At 39.5% G+C, this 19,801-nt stretch overlaps 1 protein-coding gene across 1 annotated transcript in view; it reads left to right on the top strand.

Moving 5' to 3' along the window:
* The window catches only part of bsna (bassoon presynaptic cytomatrix protein a), a 242,960-nt gene that overhangs the window by 185,543 nt on the left and 37,616 nt on the right, over positions 1 to 19,801 (top strand). Inside the window, 6 exon segments of the mRNA XM_051949918.1 lie at positions 4,014 to 7,592; positions 7,595 to 9,382; positions 10,191 to 10,232; positions 10,808 to 10,978; positions 12,324 to 12,580; positions 14,597 to 15,530. Coding sequence (XP_051805878.1) covers positions 4,014 to 7,592; positions 7,595 to 9,382; positions 10,191 to 10,232; positions 10,808 to 10,978; positions 12,324 to 12,580; positions 14,597 to 15,530 — 6,771 coding nt within the window.

Here is a 19,801-nt window from a genome sequence, read left to right as displayed (position 1 = left end):
CAGCTTTTCCCATGAAGCCCAATGAGCTCAATGAAAACTTTTTCTCTTTTGCAGCACCAGAGAAATGTGGCATAGTCTAGAGGTGGATGTCAAAGCCTTCTGTGCCATTTCATTTCACTTCATTCATCCAGCCTAATGACATTATCTAATTTTTATTTGGAGATGCAGCAGCAGAAAGCAGTGAGAGTCACTAGTTCATGCGATTCATGTCCTTTGTAGTTGACACAGAAGCTGTGCAGTAACAAGTGCTAGGACCAAGTAACATAATGTTGGGAGGTTATTTAACAGTTATTATTTACTCTAGTCGGCTTGCAACCTTTGCAGCTATGTCTTTCATATCCATGCTTCCTTGCTTGTTGCCATCTTTCTGCTGCTATTTTTCATGTAGGTAGCTTAAGCTTGACTTATGCATAACATACGCTATATCTTTGTCCACACTCTCCAGAAATGTAACTATTGGTCACAGCAATGAAAACTTCAGTAACTGCAAATGCTGCACTTTAACAATCTGTGTCAGTTCCGACATCTACTTTCTTTTCTGCGTTGCAATAATTTGGGTAAAAGTAACTTTTGTTAAGTAGTTATGGTCCACTACATTTCAGTCAGCATTGCCTGAAGTACACAAAGAAACTCACCACAGTTACATAGACATTGCTGAAGTCACTTGCCTAGACTGTGCAAAGACTGAGATTAATCCAACTTAAGCAGCAAACTAGCTATTGCAGAGTGTTGGTGTCCTGAAATAAAGCTGCTTAAACATCTTTCAGGCAATTAAATACAGCCATCATTGAAGAACAGGAGAGAAGGTGGAGCTTCAGTTCTCTGAAGCACTAAGAACGCCTCAAAACTAGACGACATTCCACACTTTTGTATATTAAATTGTTAAAAGATACTGTTCTTTAGAGTTCATTTACTGAACTACTGTGGCATCTTGAAACCATCCATGCTGCCAGGAATATGATACATTTTAACATACTTGAGATGATTTTGGTACACTAATAAATACTTGTACACTACCATTTAAAAGTTTGGGGCCACCTAGAAATGTCCTTATTCTTGAAAGAAAAGCATTTTTTTTTCCATGAAGATAACATTAAATTAATCAGAAATACAGTCTAGACATTGTTAATGTGGTAAATGACTGTTCTGGCTGGAAACAGCTGATTTTTAATGGAATATCTACATAGGAGTACAGAGGAACATTTCCAGCAACCATCACTCCTGTGTTCTAATGATACATTGTATGAGCTGATCGTGTTGAAAGGCTCAGTGATGATGAGAAAACCCTTGTGCAATTACATTAGCACATGAATGAAAGTGTGAGTTTTTGTAGAAAACATTAAATTGCCCGGGTGACCCCAAACTTTTGAAGTTTATATAATAATTTGTCAGTTATTACAGTAGTTTGACCAACTGTTATTTAACCAACTGTTATTTAACAGGGAATTAATGCACAAAACCAGATTTTCATTTTTTAATTGCAAAGACATTTCTAAGATAGTTCTTCCCAGACTGCTTTTTTATTCTAGTAAAATAAGGAAAAAGTAAGTGCATGCTATGTTGATGATCTTTCCTCATTCTTAAGAATTCTAAAGTATTCTGTAACATGGTTGCTGATCCGTTTTCTAGTAAATGTCAAAACACAGTTGCATTATAATGAGGTCTTACAGCTATATTTAAGTTGAAGCTACATTTAAATATTTTTTAAAAATCTATAAAAATTCGTGATCAAAGTGAGACACCTCAAGGTTTTGTAGTGATACTGGGATCCAATGAAATGAGATAATTAGAAGCTTAATGAAATACATTTAGGAAACCATTTCTAAACATGTTTGTTGTATTTTCCATGTTGCATTGTGCCACACTCTACACAAAGAATTTTCTCTGAAAAATGCCGTTAGTTCTCGTGATTTATTTTGTCAGAGCTTTGTAGTCCTGACTTTTGTACTCCTTAACTCCTTATTTAAAGCTCATTTATTCATTGAATTTCTTATACATTCTCTCTATAAGAGCTTGTGTATCAGATTTGTATTCTGATTTGTCATGACAGCCCGACCCAATTTGAAAAAGTTGTTTATTTACATCACACAATAACTGAACTGTCACAGAGCTGTGGCATTATTTAGAACAGAGTCGAACCAAAGTGTTTGATATCGGTGGCTGTTTGCATGTCATCGATTCCCTTCTCACTGTGTGCTGAGGCTGCAAATGGCAGAAAGGCATTTTTCTCTAACCTTGGGGGGAGTGAAAGAGAAAGACAGATGAGAGAATGAGTGAAATAGCACCTTATAAAGATTGGCATGCCATGAATATGGTCGACATCTGAGCCCTTAGCTAAAGTAGTGCTGCTTCGGGCCTTTTCTAAGGCAGTGCAGACTATCTTGTTTTTTGTGGGAACCTTCTGAGGAATTTAACTACAGAGAGCTCACAGTTCAGTCTCTGAAGTGTTGGAAGCATTCTAACAGGGCTTTCTAGAGAAGGATTTCCATAATTTCTCTCTATTTTGTATTCTTTCCTCCATCTCCCCCTTTCATTAACCAGGTTAGTCTTTTTGAGATTATGATTTGGCATGTTACTACCGGACACCTGAGCCATTGATGAATGAGCTTTTAGTAGTTTTTATGTTCCAGTCACATTGATTCTTTGACCTTATTTGCATTATTTAAAAAAAACAACATCAAAAAAACAACTAACATTTGTTCACTACTAAAAAACACAGTTTCACTGACCTCTTTCCATCAATGGCTCAAAACACTGAAACCAAAGAACTAAGTCTCATTGTAATAACTGCATAATAATGTCATTTGTTGATGCTTGATGCTGTCAATTATTATATTATTTCAGATTTATTCTTTATCTTTTTGTTTCTTTGTTTCCTGAGATCAATTTCAAAGTTTTGAGCAAAGTTTAAGTTCTATATTTGCTTAATGCCTTATATTTTTTTAGAACACAATCTATTCTAACAAAATCAAAGTATATATTTAGAATTCTGTAGTGGTTTACTCAGTTTGTGGAAATAGGGAGGGCAAAAGTCTAGTTTTTGTTCATTAATTACATGTAAGTGTTCCTTTGAAATTCTATTTCTGTTGTGCAGTCAAAGTGTTTCTCTTAGATGTTCTCTGTGAATTCAGTCTTACCAGTTTATGTGCTTGCAGTTGAGCAACTTTTCATGAAATCAATTATAAGCATTCAATTTTAGCCCACTTTAAACTTTAAGTGTCATCAAATACAATTTCTGTAATAAGATTTTTCAGTTCATATGAATCAAATAGGATGTTTCTGAACAGTGTTTTGTTCTCTGTTCAACTTGTTAAAGTTCAAACTTTACGACTCTACGAATTCCATTGTAATTAATTAATTTAGTACAATTTCATGGTCGTGTAAGAGAAAAAATTGTTTTTGTGCAATGAAGAGAGCCCTACTTCAGTGGAATCTTGTTCAAAATGAAGTGTGTATATATATATATCTCAAGTGCTTCATTATTTGCTAGTTAATGGTCCAAAAATAATGGATAGGTCACATTAATCAAACGGCATTAAAACCTGTTAAATCACCACATGTGTGTGAATGTCCCAAAAAGCCATTGGACTGAACTAAGACAAAATCCACTGCTACTTGTATTCACAGAGTTATTTCTAGAGGCAGTGTTCAAGAGAGTTTTTGAGGTTATTGGTCTGTCTTTTGCTACAATTTTAAGATCTGAACAGAGTCCAAAGCTATGTTTACAACTACCATGTTTGGATTGAAAACTGACAACTGCATTTTAGTCCTATATTTGGAACAGTTTTTCATGCTTCTGTTATTTTTTTTTATTCTTAGATGTACATTAAAAGTTACAAACAAAGGAATTTCAAACCTGATTCAGAAGTTATGTGGGCTTAAATTGGATGCCGATTGATACACTTTTGCAACATCAACACAGTCTCAAATTATGTATGAAATTTGACTTAAATTCAGTACCCTATCTTCTGCAAATCTAATACATTTTTGTTTCTCTGCTCCTCTCTCTTCAGGATACGAAAAACAACAGTACCCATGACTTGTCACGAAGCCCCCAGAGCCTCAGCGACACTGGATACTCCTCTGATGGCATCTCCAGCTCCCACAGTGAAATTACAGGCCTGATCCAAGAGGAGGAGATGAAGCTGAGTGAGAGAGGAATCAGCGGTCGGGGCTCCCCACCAAGTCCCTCTGAAATCACCAAGCTGGAAAGCTCCATGAGGCCTCTGTTAGAAAAGAGCCTCTCTGAGGAGAAGCCAGACAGAAGGGGGAGGAAGCACAGAGATAGAGATTTGGATGACAGAGGGAAGCAGCGTCCTCGTTCCCTGTCGATACCGCCGGACGCTTACGACTCTGACGAGGAGCTCGAGGACATATTGGAGGAAGAAGAAGATGGAGGTGACTGGGAAGCTAAGCGGAAGGAAGCCAAGGAGGACAAGAAGGAGAAGAAAAAGAAGGAAAAGGAGGCCGAGCCCACAGAGATGACTGATGAGGAGTTCATGAGGAGGCAGATAATGGAGATGAGTGCTGACGAAGACAACGAGGAAGAGGAAGAGATGGAGGAAGATGAAGATGAGGAGGACGAAGGGTATGGCTACCAAAAACCCAAGAAAAGCCACCACAAGCACATCATCTCTGACTCAGGGAAAGAGAAGAGACGCCTTCAGCACCACTCTAGCAGCTTTGAGGAGGAAACCAAGAGCTCGACGGATGTTTATAAGGGCTCAGTGGAGGAGGGCGAGGAAGATGTGATGGCATCACAAGGAGGCCTGAGGCGCTTCAAAACCATTGAGCTCAACAACACCAACAGCTACAGCCGAGACATGGAACTGAGCAATGAAAATGACTTGAGCCTTGATCGGGAACCAGAGTTAGAGATGGAGAGCCTGACAGGATCTCCTGAGGAACGTTCTCGAGGTGACTACTCCTCGACTCTGCCACCTACTTCATCTTCATATGGTTCAGGCCAGTCTCCAACATCCATTTCATCTATGGAGGAGGACAGTGACAGCAGCCCCAGCAGGAGGCAAAGATTGGAAGAGGCCAAGCAGCAAAGGAAAGCTCGCCACCGGTCTCATGGTCCTCTCCTTCCCACCATCGAAGACTCTTCAGAAGAAGATGAACTTAGAGAGGAGGAGGAACTTCTCAGAGAGCAGGAGAAGATGAGGGAGGTGGAACAACAGAGAATAAGGAGCACAGCACGAAAAACCAAGAGGGATAAAGAGGAGCTGAGGGCTCAAAGGCGCAGAGAAAGGTCCAAGACGCCACCTAGCAATCTCTCCCCGATTGAAGATGCTTCTCCAACAGAGGAGCTCAGACAAGCAGCAGAAATGGAAGAGCTCCATCGTTCCTCTGCTTCTGAATATTCTCCTCAAAGTCTAGACTCGGAGGCTGAAGGCTATGAGTCCAAACTCTATAAGTCAGGTAGCGAGTACAATCTGCCTACTTTTATGTCTCTCTATTCACCAATAGAGAAATCAACTACAACAACCACCACGGCACCATCTTCAACCTCCAAACCACTAAAGAGTGCTGAAGAGGTTTATGAGGAGATGATGAGGAAGGCAGAAATGCTCCAAAAACAACAGAAACTGCAGCAGCAACAGCAACATGGGAGACATGGGCAGTACTACGAGGAAGACATCAATGGACAAAGTTACGATGACGACTATGAATATGAACAAGATCAAACTGGATATGACAATGAGGCAGCAGAGACAGAAACGGATATTTACGAGGAGATCCGACAGACATCTCAGAACATCACCAAGATGCAGCAAGCCACAGATGAGCAAGTGGAGATTGAGATTGAGAGCTCATATCCAGACAAACAGCTTTTAGACACAGGATCAGCCTTTGCTAAGCTACTGGAGCAAAGTAATGCTCTCCTGACTCCAGGAACCAGCCCAACACAGATCTCAGCTCCTGTCTCTTTTGCTGAAACCGGAGGGCGGATCCCTGATGTCAGAGTTACCCAACACTTCTCTGCAAAGGACGGACACAAAGACAGGATCAAAAGCCAAGCAGGAAAGAATGGAATAACCCCAGCAGTGGCTGCCACCACTATTGCAGCTTATGGAGTGTATGCCAGGGATGCTGTGACCATTTCTCAGACTAGCTCAAGCCACACTATAACGGCTACTCAGTCTGATATAGGTCGCCGACACTCAGGAAGTCCTGCCACATCCTCGGCTACAGTCTCAAGTGTGTGCAGCAAGATTGCAGAGATTACCCAGGCCTACAGTCAAAGAGAAGTGATCACCAGAAGAGTTGGGGACACCAGAGGGGTTCAAGTACGAGACAGCTCAACATCTTCTACTGAGAGAATTATCGAGCCACGTTCTCCCAAGTATACTACCTATTACAGGAGCACCAGCCCTCCTCTTTCTCCATCACCACCACCACAGAGTCCCACCCGTTCTCCTTCCAGAAGGGCTACAGCTGAATTCTCTACACAGACTTTCAGTTCAGCTTTGCGAATGGACTCAGCTGGATCTGGGCCTACATCCCCAGTGATGGCTCAGGGAACCCAAACGTCACATCGATCGGTTTCCCCACGGCTCTACCGGCAGCAGTCCTCCCAGGACGCCCCATACTCCCCACCTCCAAGCCCAGCAAGGCCAATGACAGTCAACACTGCTACTTCTCCCTTGTCTTCACCTACCCGATTTAGCCGCCAATCAACATTTGAAAGCTACTCACCATGTAACAGCCCTCCAGACACTCCACCTTACCAGCAGTCGCCTACCCGCAGCTTTTATCGGACACAAAGAGTGGAGAAGGTAAATGTGGGAACGAGTATGGTCACCACAGGAAGCATGTACACCAGAGGGTCCATGTCAATGGATAATATCTCCCTCTGTAGAATATCTACTGTCCCTGGAACGTCGAGGGTAGAACAAGGCCATATGATCCAAGGTGGAAGTGTTGTGGATCTTAGAACAGCCACCAAACCAGCTCCTATAATCATGACTGACCAGGGAATGGATCTCACCTCCTTAGCCACAGAAAGCAGGAAATACCACGGTGGATCTGAAGGTAGCAGACATTCAACGATTGTACAGCCACTGATTATGAACTTGAACACCCAGGAGACCACTACACCAACCACTGTGAGTGTCACTGTGGCTGCTTCTATGTTCATGACCCAACCTAAACAGCCAACAGTTTATGGAGATCCTCATCAAAACCGAGTGGATCTGGGCCAGGGCATGGGCTCAGCAGTGTGTCTTTCTCAGAACAAACCAATTTCACCCCCAACTGACCCATCGATACCGAAAATTGATGCCAAACTGGAAGACCTCAGTATTCAACAGAGAGAGCTCCAAAAACAACAAGAGAAGCTGCAGAAGCAACAAGAGCTCCTTGAGCAACAGCTACAGCAGCACCATCAGATGCAGCATCAGCAACAACAGGCAACTGCTTTGGCCAGGTATGGCATTACTGGCCAGATCCCACCTTTAATGAAAAAAGACTTGCTTGTGAGCCAGACCAGTACTGCCTCAGCCGTTGTCAGTGCTGTATCACCAGTCATTAACCCTGAGTTGTATGGCACTGGTCCTGTTGAGTTAAAAGGGAAGCCCAGCCCCCTGGTATGATGCCTGGAGGTAAATCACCACATAGTATGGTTGTACAGATGGATGGGGGCCCAGAGACGGCCAGGGCAGTGACTCAACTCGTGAAGGTTGAAGAAGGTCAGGATGCTGTGGATCTGACAGGAGGCCAAATCAAACCTGACAACCAACCTGCTTGCTGTGATGTTGTTTACCGACTTCCATTCGGTGGAAGCTGTGTTGGTGGTTCTGAGAAAGAGGGCATAAGACCTCCATCTGCCCCACCTCTTAGCTATGAGTCTGACCAAGAAAGACAAACTGGAAGGTACCATGAGTACCCAATGGATGGGCGTAAGGCTTACACATTACCGTTTCCTGGTAGGCTCCAACCTTCAATGTCTGATACAAACCTTGCTGAGGCTGGCCTACATTCCTACCATTCAAAACTAGAACCTCACCTTCAACCCTCAGGAGAACTTGCCATGGATCTAACTGCTATGAAACAGGGCTATGGAGGATATATGGGGATGCAGTATGGTTCCTATACAGATTTGCGTCATGGAGGAGATATTGCATCCCAAACGCTGCCTATAAGAAGATATAATTCCTTGTCTAACATCAGTTCAGATTATGGCTACTCTGCTCGTGATATTGCTGGCTTCCAAGAAGCTAACTTGGCTCAGTACAGTGCTACAACTGCAAGGGAGATCAGCCGGATGTGTGCAGCACTGAATTCTATGGATCGGTATGGAAGCAACCCAGACTTAATGCAGTTTGGTAGCTTAGGGAGAGGAACTGGACCTGCTGCTTCCAGATTTGCAGCAGGTCTTGGTATGCGACAAAGCCTTCTCTTTGGACTGGATGGGAAGCCAATCTCTCACAGCCAAGCACTGACCAACCTTATCAATGCCAGGCAGGCAAGCCTTAGAGCCTTGTACCCAGCTGCTATTAGGTCCTCTGATGGGATGATCTACTCCACCATTCAGACCCCTATTGCTTCTACTCTTCCTATCACAACCCAGCCTGCCTCTGTCCTTCGTCCTCTACTGAGAGGAGTCTACAGGCCATACCCCTCTGCCAACATGACACCAGTGCCCCTATCCAGTCTTAGCAGAATGCCAATGAGCCCCAGGATGCCACTATCTGGACAAACTCCAGTCCGTTACCCGGCACCAGGCTTGCTCCAAACAACATCAACCACTGCCACTACTGCTGCTGCTGCAACAACTTCAGTACCATTAGGGGCTCAAGTGTCTGTTTCCATGACAACTGCTAGCTCAGCAGCCCAGGATGAACCAGTTTACCTTGGCAAAGGTGCCACAGTGACTTCCTCATCAACGGAGGTCCCCTCAGCGCAAGGAACACTTGTCATCCCAACTGAGCTCCAGCAGCAGCCAATAAACCTGTCCCAAGCACACCTGAACCAACAACAGCAACAGAGTCAAGCAGCAGCTGGTCAGCAGCCTCAACAGCCTCCCCCTGCAGCTCATGCCCACCCACCCTTAGGTCCTGCACACACCCATGGCTTCACCCAACCTCCTTTAGGCCCGTCTGCCCCCTCAAGCGGCTTACCTATTGCAGGTGGTCTTCCTCCCTTCCCTCCACCCGGTGCTGTACACAAAGAGGGTGAAACTGAGGCGGAGAGGCTGCACCGACAGCAGGAGCAGCTCCTGCAGATGGAGAGGGATCGCGTGGAGCTGGAGAAATTCCGGCAGCTTCGCCTGCAAGACGAGCTGGAACGAGAAAGAATAGAGCTGAAACTGCACAGGGAGAAGGAGCAGATGCTGGTGCAGAGAGAGTTACAGGAGCTGCAGAACATCAAGGAACAGGTAGAGGGACAAACAGGTGGTGGAATGGAAATTTTGGTGGCTAGTGTCTTGTTTGATGTGTTGTGGTTGTTGCTTTTTGTGCTGGATATTTATTTGATTTTTGTGGTGGTGTCACTAGTGATGTATTTTGTTGAGTTACTATATTATTTGAATTGCTTTTGTTCAGTGTTCTTCTCTGCAAGATGCATTACTCCTTCCAAATAATGTGATTATCTTGATACAAAATAATTCTGTTCATTAGTATATGCATGTTTTTCAATGCATGCCTCCAGAATTCTTCAAAGAAGTACATATAATAAACTGACAATTTTACTGAATGCTTTGGACAAGTGAGACCATTAAATATGCTTATAGCAGATGGTGTCAACATTCTGTTACTGTAATGACTTATTTGGTTTAAAGAAATGTTTGCATCTAGCTTTAGTTACAGTAGTACTGCTCTGCAGCTTGCATGCAATGTTTTTTTATTGAACATTTCCTGTATATAATGTGTGCATGGACATCCCTGTAGTATGTATGTGTGTTAAAAATCAATAGTGCTTCAAATTGTGTTTGTAAAATTGTTTCTTCCATGTTTCATTTGTTGGTCTGATTTATATTCAGAAAAAAAGATTTGAAAAGTGGTTTCATGTTGCATTTGTTGGTCTGATTTATATACAAAAATGAATTTAATTATGTTGTAAACATTTAACAATCAAATGCAAGTGCACATTTGAAAATCATGCTTCTCTTAGCTCCTATAACTTTGTGACGATGTTTAAAAAGATAAATGAAGGGCTAACATGACAATTTTCTTCTTTTTTAATAGAACAAGCAGTTGAAAATCTTTCAAGTTAACTCTGTTAAACAGGTGTGGAAGCCTTCCTTAATGAGATTGAACTAGAAATGGAATGTTTAATATGCATCTCATAACTTACAGTATAAGCAAAAACCCTAACTCCTTATTTGCACCAGCCTGTCATTTAAGCAAACAAAGAGAATGCATTAGACACTTTCTTATGAGCATTACTGGTAACACCAATTACCAACACATGCTGCACTTCATTTATGTTGCACCTCCATTCTTGGTTTTTGCGATGTATACAAGTTTGACTAACTTGGAACCATTTTCAAAACTAATCCATCAGTGCAAGAATTATTCCATGCCACATTCAGTTTCAGGAATCTTATTTGGTTTGCATTTTTGAAAATGCGACCGTTTTGAATAGAATTACATGTAGAAAAATCAACAACCTTTTTCTGTCTTTTTCTAATTCTTCCTAATCTTGTCTTTTCTCCACCTTTCATGTTCTTGTACCCATATTTCTCCCATTCCTTCTCACCTCCATACACACTGACGGATCATCTTTATGTGTGTGTCTGCATGTGTGTTTTTGTCTACATATGCTTCTATCTATTCCTTTTTACCACCAACAATTTTTTCAGGTTCTGCAGCAGCAGCAGCAAGAACGTGAGAAGCAACTGGTTCTCCAGCGGGAGCAGCTGGCCCAGCAGAAGTCACAGTTAGACCAGATCCAGTCCTTACAGCATCAACTCCAGCAGCAGCTTGAAGAACAGAAGAGACAAAAAACAGCAGCTGCAGCTCAGGGAGTGCAGGTAAAGGAGAGTAGAGAACACTGAGAGATGATCTATAAATCCTGTCACATCCTTTTTCATGAATGTTGGCAGCTTTGGCTCTTGGAGAAGTGTTGCTGAGAAATTTTATTGCACAGAAAGTGACAAAATACAGGAAAAGACAAGCTATTTTTTTGGTGCATAAAAATGTAAAAACTAAATGACAAAACAGAACTTTCTGTCAACAAAAAAAGGAATATGGAAAAATATATTGGTATGTATGTATAGTATAAACCTTATTTTTTATGCTTTTATACCTGCCCCTTATTTTATTTGTTTGTTTTTATTATTCACCTTTTACCTGTAAAGTGTCTTTGAGTGCCCAGAAAAGTGCTATACAAATAAAATGTATTATTATTACTATTACTGTTATTATTCTAATTATTATTATTATTATTATTATTATTATTAATAAGAATTATTATTATTATTATTATTATTATTATTATTATAATAATAATAATAATAATAATAATAATAGATAAATAAATAAAAACAGGAGAAAAAAAGACAATAATAAAATATCAAACGTCACATTTTTAGAACAATTTTTGCTCGACCATATTTAATTTGCATGATGAATTATGTATATTTGCTAGCTCGATATATGCTATACTTTCCAAGATGATTTTTAATTTTGAAATTTAAAGGTTTGTCTATATAAGGGAATATCACAGGAACTACAAAAACTAAAAGCCTGACGTTTTCACTGTTATTTCTCATCATGCCATCGATTCCGTAAAATATTCCGACTTTTACCTTCAAAAGTTCCTGAGATATTGTCATTCAAGCATAGCCTGAGATTTCAACGCAAGAAAAAAATATGCCTAAAGTAAGCTGACAGGTTGATAGGCAGTGTGTGTTTTTTTAATGATCTCAGAAGGTTTTTGATATATCAAGCTAAATTTTGCAGATACCATTCTAAATATCCATCGTTTTTGATTTAAAAAAATCAGCGTATGACCCTGTTACTATATTCTCTAGAAAAAGAAAAAAACTGCATGTGTATTTTTGTGTATTTTTTAAGATACTAAAAGACAGCGGGCAGGTTCTTATTACTCTGACTCCTGACAAAAATTCCAACAGCACTACATAACTTACATGAATTAGTAACCAATTGTATTAACCTACATGCCATTTTGAGTGTCTATTTTTTTCTTTCTTACTTGTTATTTATTCATTCTGCATTCAAGTGGTCCTTTTGTGGACTTCTTAACTTGTCAAAATGTGGGTGATTGATGGAATGCAACTTCGAGGCCTTTTACGCTCAGTTGAATCAATGGTGGGGGGGGGCTAATGTTTTTAAAACTCCTCTGTTTTCCCTCAGCTGGATATGAACGGACAGCCCCTACACCCCTATGCAGACTCCAAGCTGGGCTCACGGTCACTTCCCAACTCCTCGTCTGAGATGTGTCTGAGGAGCCAGGAGGAGGTGATGGAGACCAGGACTAACATGAGGAAGCACAGCTCCATGACCAGGCTGAGCAGGGACAGCTTGGATGGGGATGGCGTGGTGTTTTACGGATCCCCCCGCAGGATCGTGGACAGCTGTGTGCAGACTGATGATGAAGACGGAGAGGAGAGGTAACAGCGAGTGTTTGTGAACAGATATGAAGGGATGTAAATGTAGGAAATAGCGTGTGTTTACTAGGCAAAGGTATCCTAATAATCTTACTTACTTCACATGTTTCTATAATTAAAAAAAAAAAAAACAAGAAACAAGCTTAGATGTGGATGCAGGCTTTGTGAATAATTTCTGAACAATTTTAAGCAGAATAAAGATGTCACAAAGTTTAAAAACAAAGCAGTGTACGACAATACAAAAAGATCTGATAGAAAGCACAACTCAAACAGATTGTGTGAGGATTCAGAATGTTTCTGTGTTAACATTTTATACGTGTCATGGAAAACTTCTTCTCTGGATCTTGAAAAAACACTTTGGCTATCATTAAAACTTTAAATATCTACATTAACTAGACAATTGCTGAAGAAATTTTACGTGTGCCAATGCAGCTTCTGTTGACTGATGTATGTAAGATCTATGTGCATTTTATTTTGAAATGCTATCATATTTCACCAACACTGATCAGTTTCTTTTAACATATCTGAGCTTTTACTTTGAAAGTGTAGCATGCGTTGCCTAATCCTTTTGACTTCCTGTAAATTTTCGTAGGCTATGGAATTGGGACTTTTATTTTGAAATAAATATTACAAGAAATCCAGGTTAGAGTAGCGCGTATTACTTAGCGCTGTACTGGGTATCAACTCTTGTTTTTAAAATGAACCTTAAGAGTTCGTAGTAAGCCTTCGTAGCAAAGCGCAAACTAGGGGCACTTTCTTTGAAAAGCCCACATACTTTAACATCTTTCTCTTAGCCTTGTAAGAGTCTTGTTGCTTTTCAAAGAAAAAAGGATCATCCTTAAACCACTGTTACCTGGAGAGACTCTTAGTTAGACGTTTTAAACCAAGAGATATGGAGCCACTAAATGCTCCATGGTTTATTACTTCCGAGCCACAAAGTGTGCAAGAGTCAGTTTCAGAAGGTTTTCTTGTGTCTGTAAAAAACAACAGCCTGGATAATATGCTGTACTGTAGTATGGTCATATTTCTCAATCTTCTCTATTTCTCTTTCCCCATTTCACCTTAGAAGTTAGTTATTTCTATATGTGGCTTGTTATTTTCTGCTTAACACTTACCTTGTTGAGTCATTCCAACAAATCATTGAAGTTTTAGGAGAATTTCTGCTCAACCATCTTTGATTTGCCTGGATTAAGTTTTAGTTGGATATATCATATTCTTTCCAAGACACATATAATAAGAAAGAAAAGAAAGAGAAACACCTATTGGCCCTTTTTTTAGACGTCGAAATTTGAGATTGAATGACAGTACTTCAGGAAATATTAAATAAGTCTGAAATTTTCAATGTTATTTTTCTTCCTTTTATTTATCCTTTGAATATTTCAGGCTTTTATGTTTTAAATTTCTTTTTATATTGTTGTTCAGATGTGGTTGCAAATTTCGATGTACCAAGCAAATGTGCTAAAAATTCATTTGTTTTTTAAAAGTTATCTTAGAAAGTGTTTGATATATCAGCCGAAAATGTCACCAATGCTATTTTAATTATCCTTAGTTTATGATAAAACTGTTTCAAGGAAATCAGAATGGGTCGAGCAGAAGGTGTTCCTGATGATTTTACAGGAAATTACCCTCTTTCTATATTGTGTAAAGCACAAACACTGAGAAAAAAATCTGTAAAAGAATTTGTGCATGATTTGAGGTGCTTTGCAAAGATTAAATGCTTAGCTGTTTACAGAATAGACCTCATAACCTCAGAGTGATTATGTTTGCATCAAGAAACCAGATAATTTGTAGAAAAGGTTCACTACAGTTACCATGTTTTATTCACTCTCCTTGTTTGGTACATTATAGACCAACAGTTAACTGATTGTGCCTTTACACTCAATGATTTACAGAATTAATTATGTTTGTACATACAAAGTGGTTCTGGCAGGTACTCAGGAAATAATTCATTAGGTGTCATAATCATGAATTATTGTTTATTTTCTTGGTTTTTTCTTCTTCTCTTCCATCCATCTTCAGGTACATGATGCGTCATCGAACCAGGAGACGTGGTCGCAGCGTCGACTGCTCCGTCCAGACAGATGACGATGAGGATAAAGCTGAGACGGAACATCCGGTCCGCCGCCGCCGTTCCCGTTTCTCCCGACACTCTGAGTCCAGTGCAGCTGGCAGCAGCAGCGCCACCACGACCACCGGAGCCACAGACACCAAAACCGACACCTCCAAGATGGTTTCATCCAGTATCGCCATCCAGACCATCAGGGAAATGTCCTGCCAGACAGAAGTCGAGCACCTCGGACGAGTCTCCCCAGCGATCCACGTGACGGTACCAGACCCTAATAAAGTAGAGATTGTACACTACATCTCTGGACCCGAAAGAACTCAGAAAGGTCAATCCCTAGCATGCCAGACTGACCCAGAAGCCCAGTCGCAGGGTGTTGTAGCCCCTCAGCTCAGCGTGCCAACTACCGTCAGTCCATATTCTTCCTCCACCAGCACTGGGTCACAACAGTCCAGTTCTGCCGACCTTCTGACCCAGCAGCGCCAGCAGCAGCACATCGCAGCAAATGCAGCCAAGTTTGAGCGACGTCGCCCCGACCCACTCGACATCAACTACCAGCCTCACAACCACCTTCACAACGAGTCCATCTCCAGCATCATCCGGCAGCAGCAGACGCCCAAGTCTCCACAGGTCTTGTACTCTCCAGTTTCGCCGGTTTCCCCTCACCGGCTGCTAGAGACCTCACTGTCAAGCGAAAGGCTGAACAAGGCCCATGTCACGCCTCAGCAGAAGTCCTACACGGCCGAGTCTCCCCAGCGACACCCGTCTGTACCCCGACCCATCAAGAGCACCCAGAGGTCCATGTCTGACCCCAAACCCCTTAGCCCCACCACCGACGAGCACACCAAGGCTAGGCTCACCCTGTACCAACAGCAAGCGCTCCAGAGCCAGGTAAAGTCACTGAAACTGTGCTGATGTAGGTTAAAAATACTTGTAGAATTATAGAGAATGACACAATAAAAATGGAAAAAAAGGGTCTTATCTAGTTTCAGTTGAGACAAGCAGCAACATCATGAGTACAGAACCCAAAATGCTTTCTAGTTCAGCCACAATGCCATAAATTTTAAAAAGACAAAAAAGAACAAAAGTTGATTTTTTTTTAAATTATTTACTTTACAAAATTTTTAAAAACCTAGAATCAACACGTACAAGAATTTTCCAAGTATCCACAGCTGTAAACAGACCTGAAAAAATGTTTGCTATACACACTACAGATATGTTACTGCTTACATTTCTAACTGTTTCCATACTCATCTCCTATCTACTTTGTGTAAGCACAGCCTGCAGTTCAACCCAGTTACGTGCCAAAAAATCCCTGAATTTTTATGGTGACTGTTGTTTGCAGCTTAGTTACTAATGGCTTCATAGCTGCACTCAGGATCACATTTTTTTTTTTTTTTTTTTTTTTTTTTTACTTAATCTGGTTTGGTGCAATTTTTTGGCAAATTTTTAAATGATAAAAGGTGATTTTGGTAAAATATCATGACTTTAGGTTCAAATTGAATTCATTTTCCAGATGAAACCACAAAATACACTTAGTTTTCTGCTATGTACTGCATTTATTCTCATTTTATATAATTAAATTTTTGTTTGTTTTGTTTTGTTTTGTTCTTTCTTGAGCAATATCTGGTACACAAATTTTTTTTGAGATCACAAATGATTTATTTTATTTTGTCTTAAAATGTTTCCAGTACATTTTTTAAAATCCAGTGATTCTTTGTGTTTATATTATAAAATATATTTTTTTATATCTCCAAATAATTGTTATTTTTGCATTATAGTTTTGTGTAAAAGCAAAACATGTACCAAAGGAAAAAAAAAAATCAAAAATGAACTGCCCTCTACACATATATTATTGAATTCCTGGGCAAGAAATTCAGCTCTAATCTATTTTCAGTGTAAAAACAGTAGAACAGTAGTTAAAATGAAAGAAATTGAGGTGAATTAGAACTGCAATAAAAGGTTTAAACAGCCATAAGCTCTTAAGTCTTAACTCCAAATTAAGTGCATCCATTTCAGGTGACCTAGTAATGCATTTTGTATAGTTTAAACCCAAATTCTATTCTGTACTATTAGGAGTTGTGAACTAAAAGGCTAAAACAGTAAAACAGTCGCATCTGTTAATGTCACAACTCAGCACAAATACTGATTCTGAACACATTTTGTTTGTGCGCTTTGGATTTGGAGACGTAATTCCTCCTCAGAACTAGTGAACTAGTGAAACTAAATATCCAGAAAATTGAACTTTGACTAATCAGTGCAGAAAAATCATCAACACAATAAAAAAAATGTTTATTAGCTCCAGCACAGACTCACACAGTCAATATCTCTGCTCTAGACAATAGTGTGACTCACTTTTATGTTATTCACTGGAGTCAAAACTTGCCAAAGCGTTAATACTTAGTGTCCGCTGTGTAACTTTAATTACAGTCATTACATTCATTTAACATCGCCCCTGTTTTTAATTTGTACCCTGAATGCTTTATGTGATTGCAATGATGACTAATTCCCTTTGTCATGGATTTTCAGACACTGTAATTTTTGTGTTTTCGAAATCTCTATAGACTTTGCTACTCCAAATTTGAAACAAGAAACTTCTACTCTCACAAAGTGAACTGCAAAGTGAAATCAACTATTGAGCTTTCTTCACCTGTTGTGGGCTTTTATTCCAAAAATGCAGTGAAGAAAGGTGGTGACAGCTTGCCCACAAAGTATACCATCACGAAATTAAAAAACAAAACAATGTTACTGCCTGTAACTTGGTTTTGTAAATTTATTGGGTAATATGAACAATTACCTGTGATTATGGAGCAAAGATTGTCATTTATGGCTCCTCTTCTCACAAAACAGGTGAAATACGTGTTCAAAATTAAAGCTCTGTGCTTTTTAATTGTTATCGGCTGAATGGCAGATATCTATCACAGTAAACACATCTAAAGAAATGATCCAATTAAGAGCTAGAGAAAAAATAAGTTGTTAATATAATGATAATACTGTTTTCTGTGCAATATGATGCAGTTATAATGCCATAAACAATAAATAAAGCAGAGCAAAAGTTTGATTTCTTTATGTATTTTACAAAAAATTAAAAACCTGGGTTTAACATTTACAACATATTTTACTGCTTGCATTTTGAATTACGTCTTATCTGCTTCATCTAAACACAGCCTGTAGTTTAACCTAAAAGTCCCAAATATTTTGTCAGGTGACTGTTGGTTGCAGCTTAATTACTAATGGCTTCAAAAGCTCTGAATTTGTCAGTTTGATTTATTTTGTTTTTTGTTTTGTTTGTTTGTTTGTTTGTTTGTTTTTTAACCAAACTTGGCTCGTGCAATTTTTGGGGGCTAATTTCTAAATGAGACATGTAGAATAAAGTGATTTTTGATGAAATATTACAATTTTAACCTCTGATTTGCCACCTTTGGAACCACACATTACACATGCAATGTTTAAATACTCTCAGAAAACCTTCTGTTTTTAATTTCTGATTTAAAAAAAAAAAGAAATTAGACCTTATAAACCTGCCATTGCCCTTTAGGATACAGAAGGTTTATTGGATTTTTTCATTTAATTCTGTATTACCAAATGCTGAGTGATGGAAGTATGCTCCGTTTCATATTGGGCAGGTTTATATTCAAAAATACTTGGCCTGCTTTGTTAATAAAGCTTATGCAAGCCGTGTAATAAGATGTAACATTCTTTGAATTTGAGTCACCAATTAAAAATATCCTTCAATTATTCACGATTAACCCACTTTTGTGGTTGCGTCAGCTCACTCCCAAATATCTACAGCATTCGGCAACATAAAAGAAACAATGCAAACTGCTCTGAACGTGCCTGATAAATGACAGGAGGATTTTTTTATTTGTTTTCTGTAGAATCAGTCCACCTCCTGCGTTAATATCGAGTAATACTAGTTATTATGTTACTGCTGAGATGAATATACCCCTTCATAATATATACATCCTTCACTCTAACCCTTTGAGGTAATAAATGGAGTGTATGTTCTCCACCCACATGCTAAGATTGTGTGATTAATCCCTGAAGGGATTTCTTTTTCTGTTGCCACCTCCACACAGATTGACATGATAAACAACACATGACACGCTTACGATCTATTTACAAATTGAAAATGGAGTGAACATGTTTGATAGGAAAAAAGAGGAGATTAATTATTTGCACACAAAAATGAACCCACATTCATCCTGACGATCATTCAGGACATCAATTAGCTTCAGGAAAGCAATGATTCATTGTGAAAAAGAGGAAAATGCAGCCCACATATAATATTTCATGTTTTATTAGTTTCATACTGAGTCATCGAAATAATATTCAAAGAACTGACCATTCTTATTTATATATTTATTGAGGTTTATAGAGGGAAAAATATGTCTAAATGAATGTACTAACCTCTTAAACTATCCTGAAGATTAATGAGTGAAATCATCACATGATGCATCAAACTTCTTTTGTTGCTCCATCATTCAGTTTGAAGGTGACTGACCTAAAACAATAAACACAACCTTAAAATGCTTATTCCCAAGTTTAAAAGAACATTTTCCTCAAAATGTTCAATGCAAGGAAAAATGTTACAGCAACAACTCAGCAGAAAAGTTTCCAAAAACATCTCAGTTGCTAGCATTTGTAGCTAAAAGATAAACATCACAATAAAGACTAACGTGAATGTTTTTGTATGTCTTCTAACACAAACTCCAATCTTGTTTCCTGTTGTCTTTGTCTCGTCGTCTATATGTGTCTCCTTTGTCTCCCTTGTATGTCCCTGTTGTTGCGTCCTTTTCTTGTTTCTTCTGTTCCTTGACCTTTTTTTTCTCTCTTTGAGTTTCCCTCCCTCCTCTTCCTTCTGTTCTATTCTTATGCACATTATTTCCCAAATCTCCCCATGAATCTCCCTGAACCATCTGTCTGTTCTTTTCTACTACTTCTTTATCTTGCCTGTTCTCTACTCTATTCTCTTCCTTACTGTCTCTATCTTCGTCATACTTCTGTATTTTCTGTGTTCATTCTTCACCATCTTTAAACCCTTCCTTATTCATCTCTTGTCTGTTTCTTGTCCTCCCATGATCCTTGTCCAACTCATGTTTTCACTCGGATGCCACAAATCTCTTATTCCTCCACACCTTTCTTTGCCCAACCCTTTTCTA

This window comes from Acanthochromis polyacanthus, chromosome 6 (genome assembly GCF_021347895.1).
Source record: "Acanthochromis polyacanthus isolate Apoly-LR-REF ecotype Palm Island chromosome 6, KAUST_Apoly_ChrSc, whole genome shotgun sequence".
Lineage (NCBI taxonomy): Eukaryota > Metazoa > Chordata > Actinopteri > Pomacentridae > Acanthochromis > Acanthochromis polyacanthus.
Note: the sequence above shows the minus strand (reverse complement) of the source record. Positions and strands in the feature narration are given on the sequence as shown.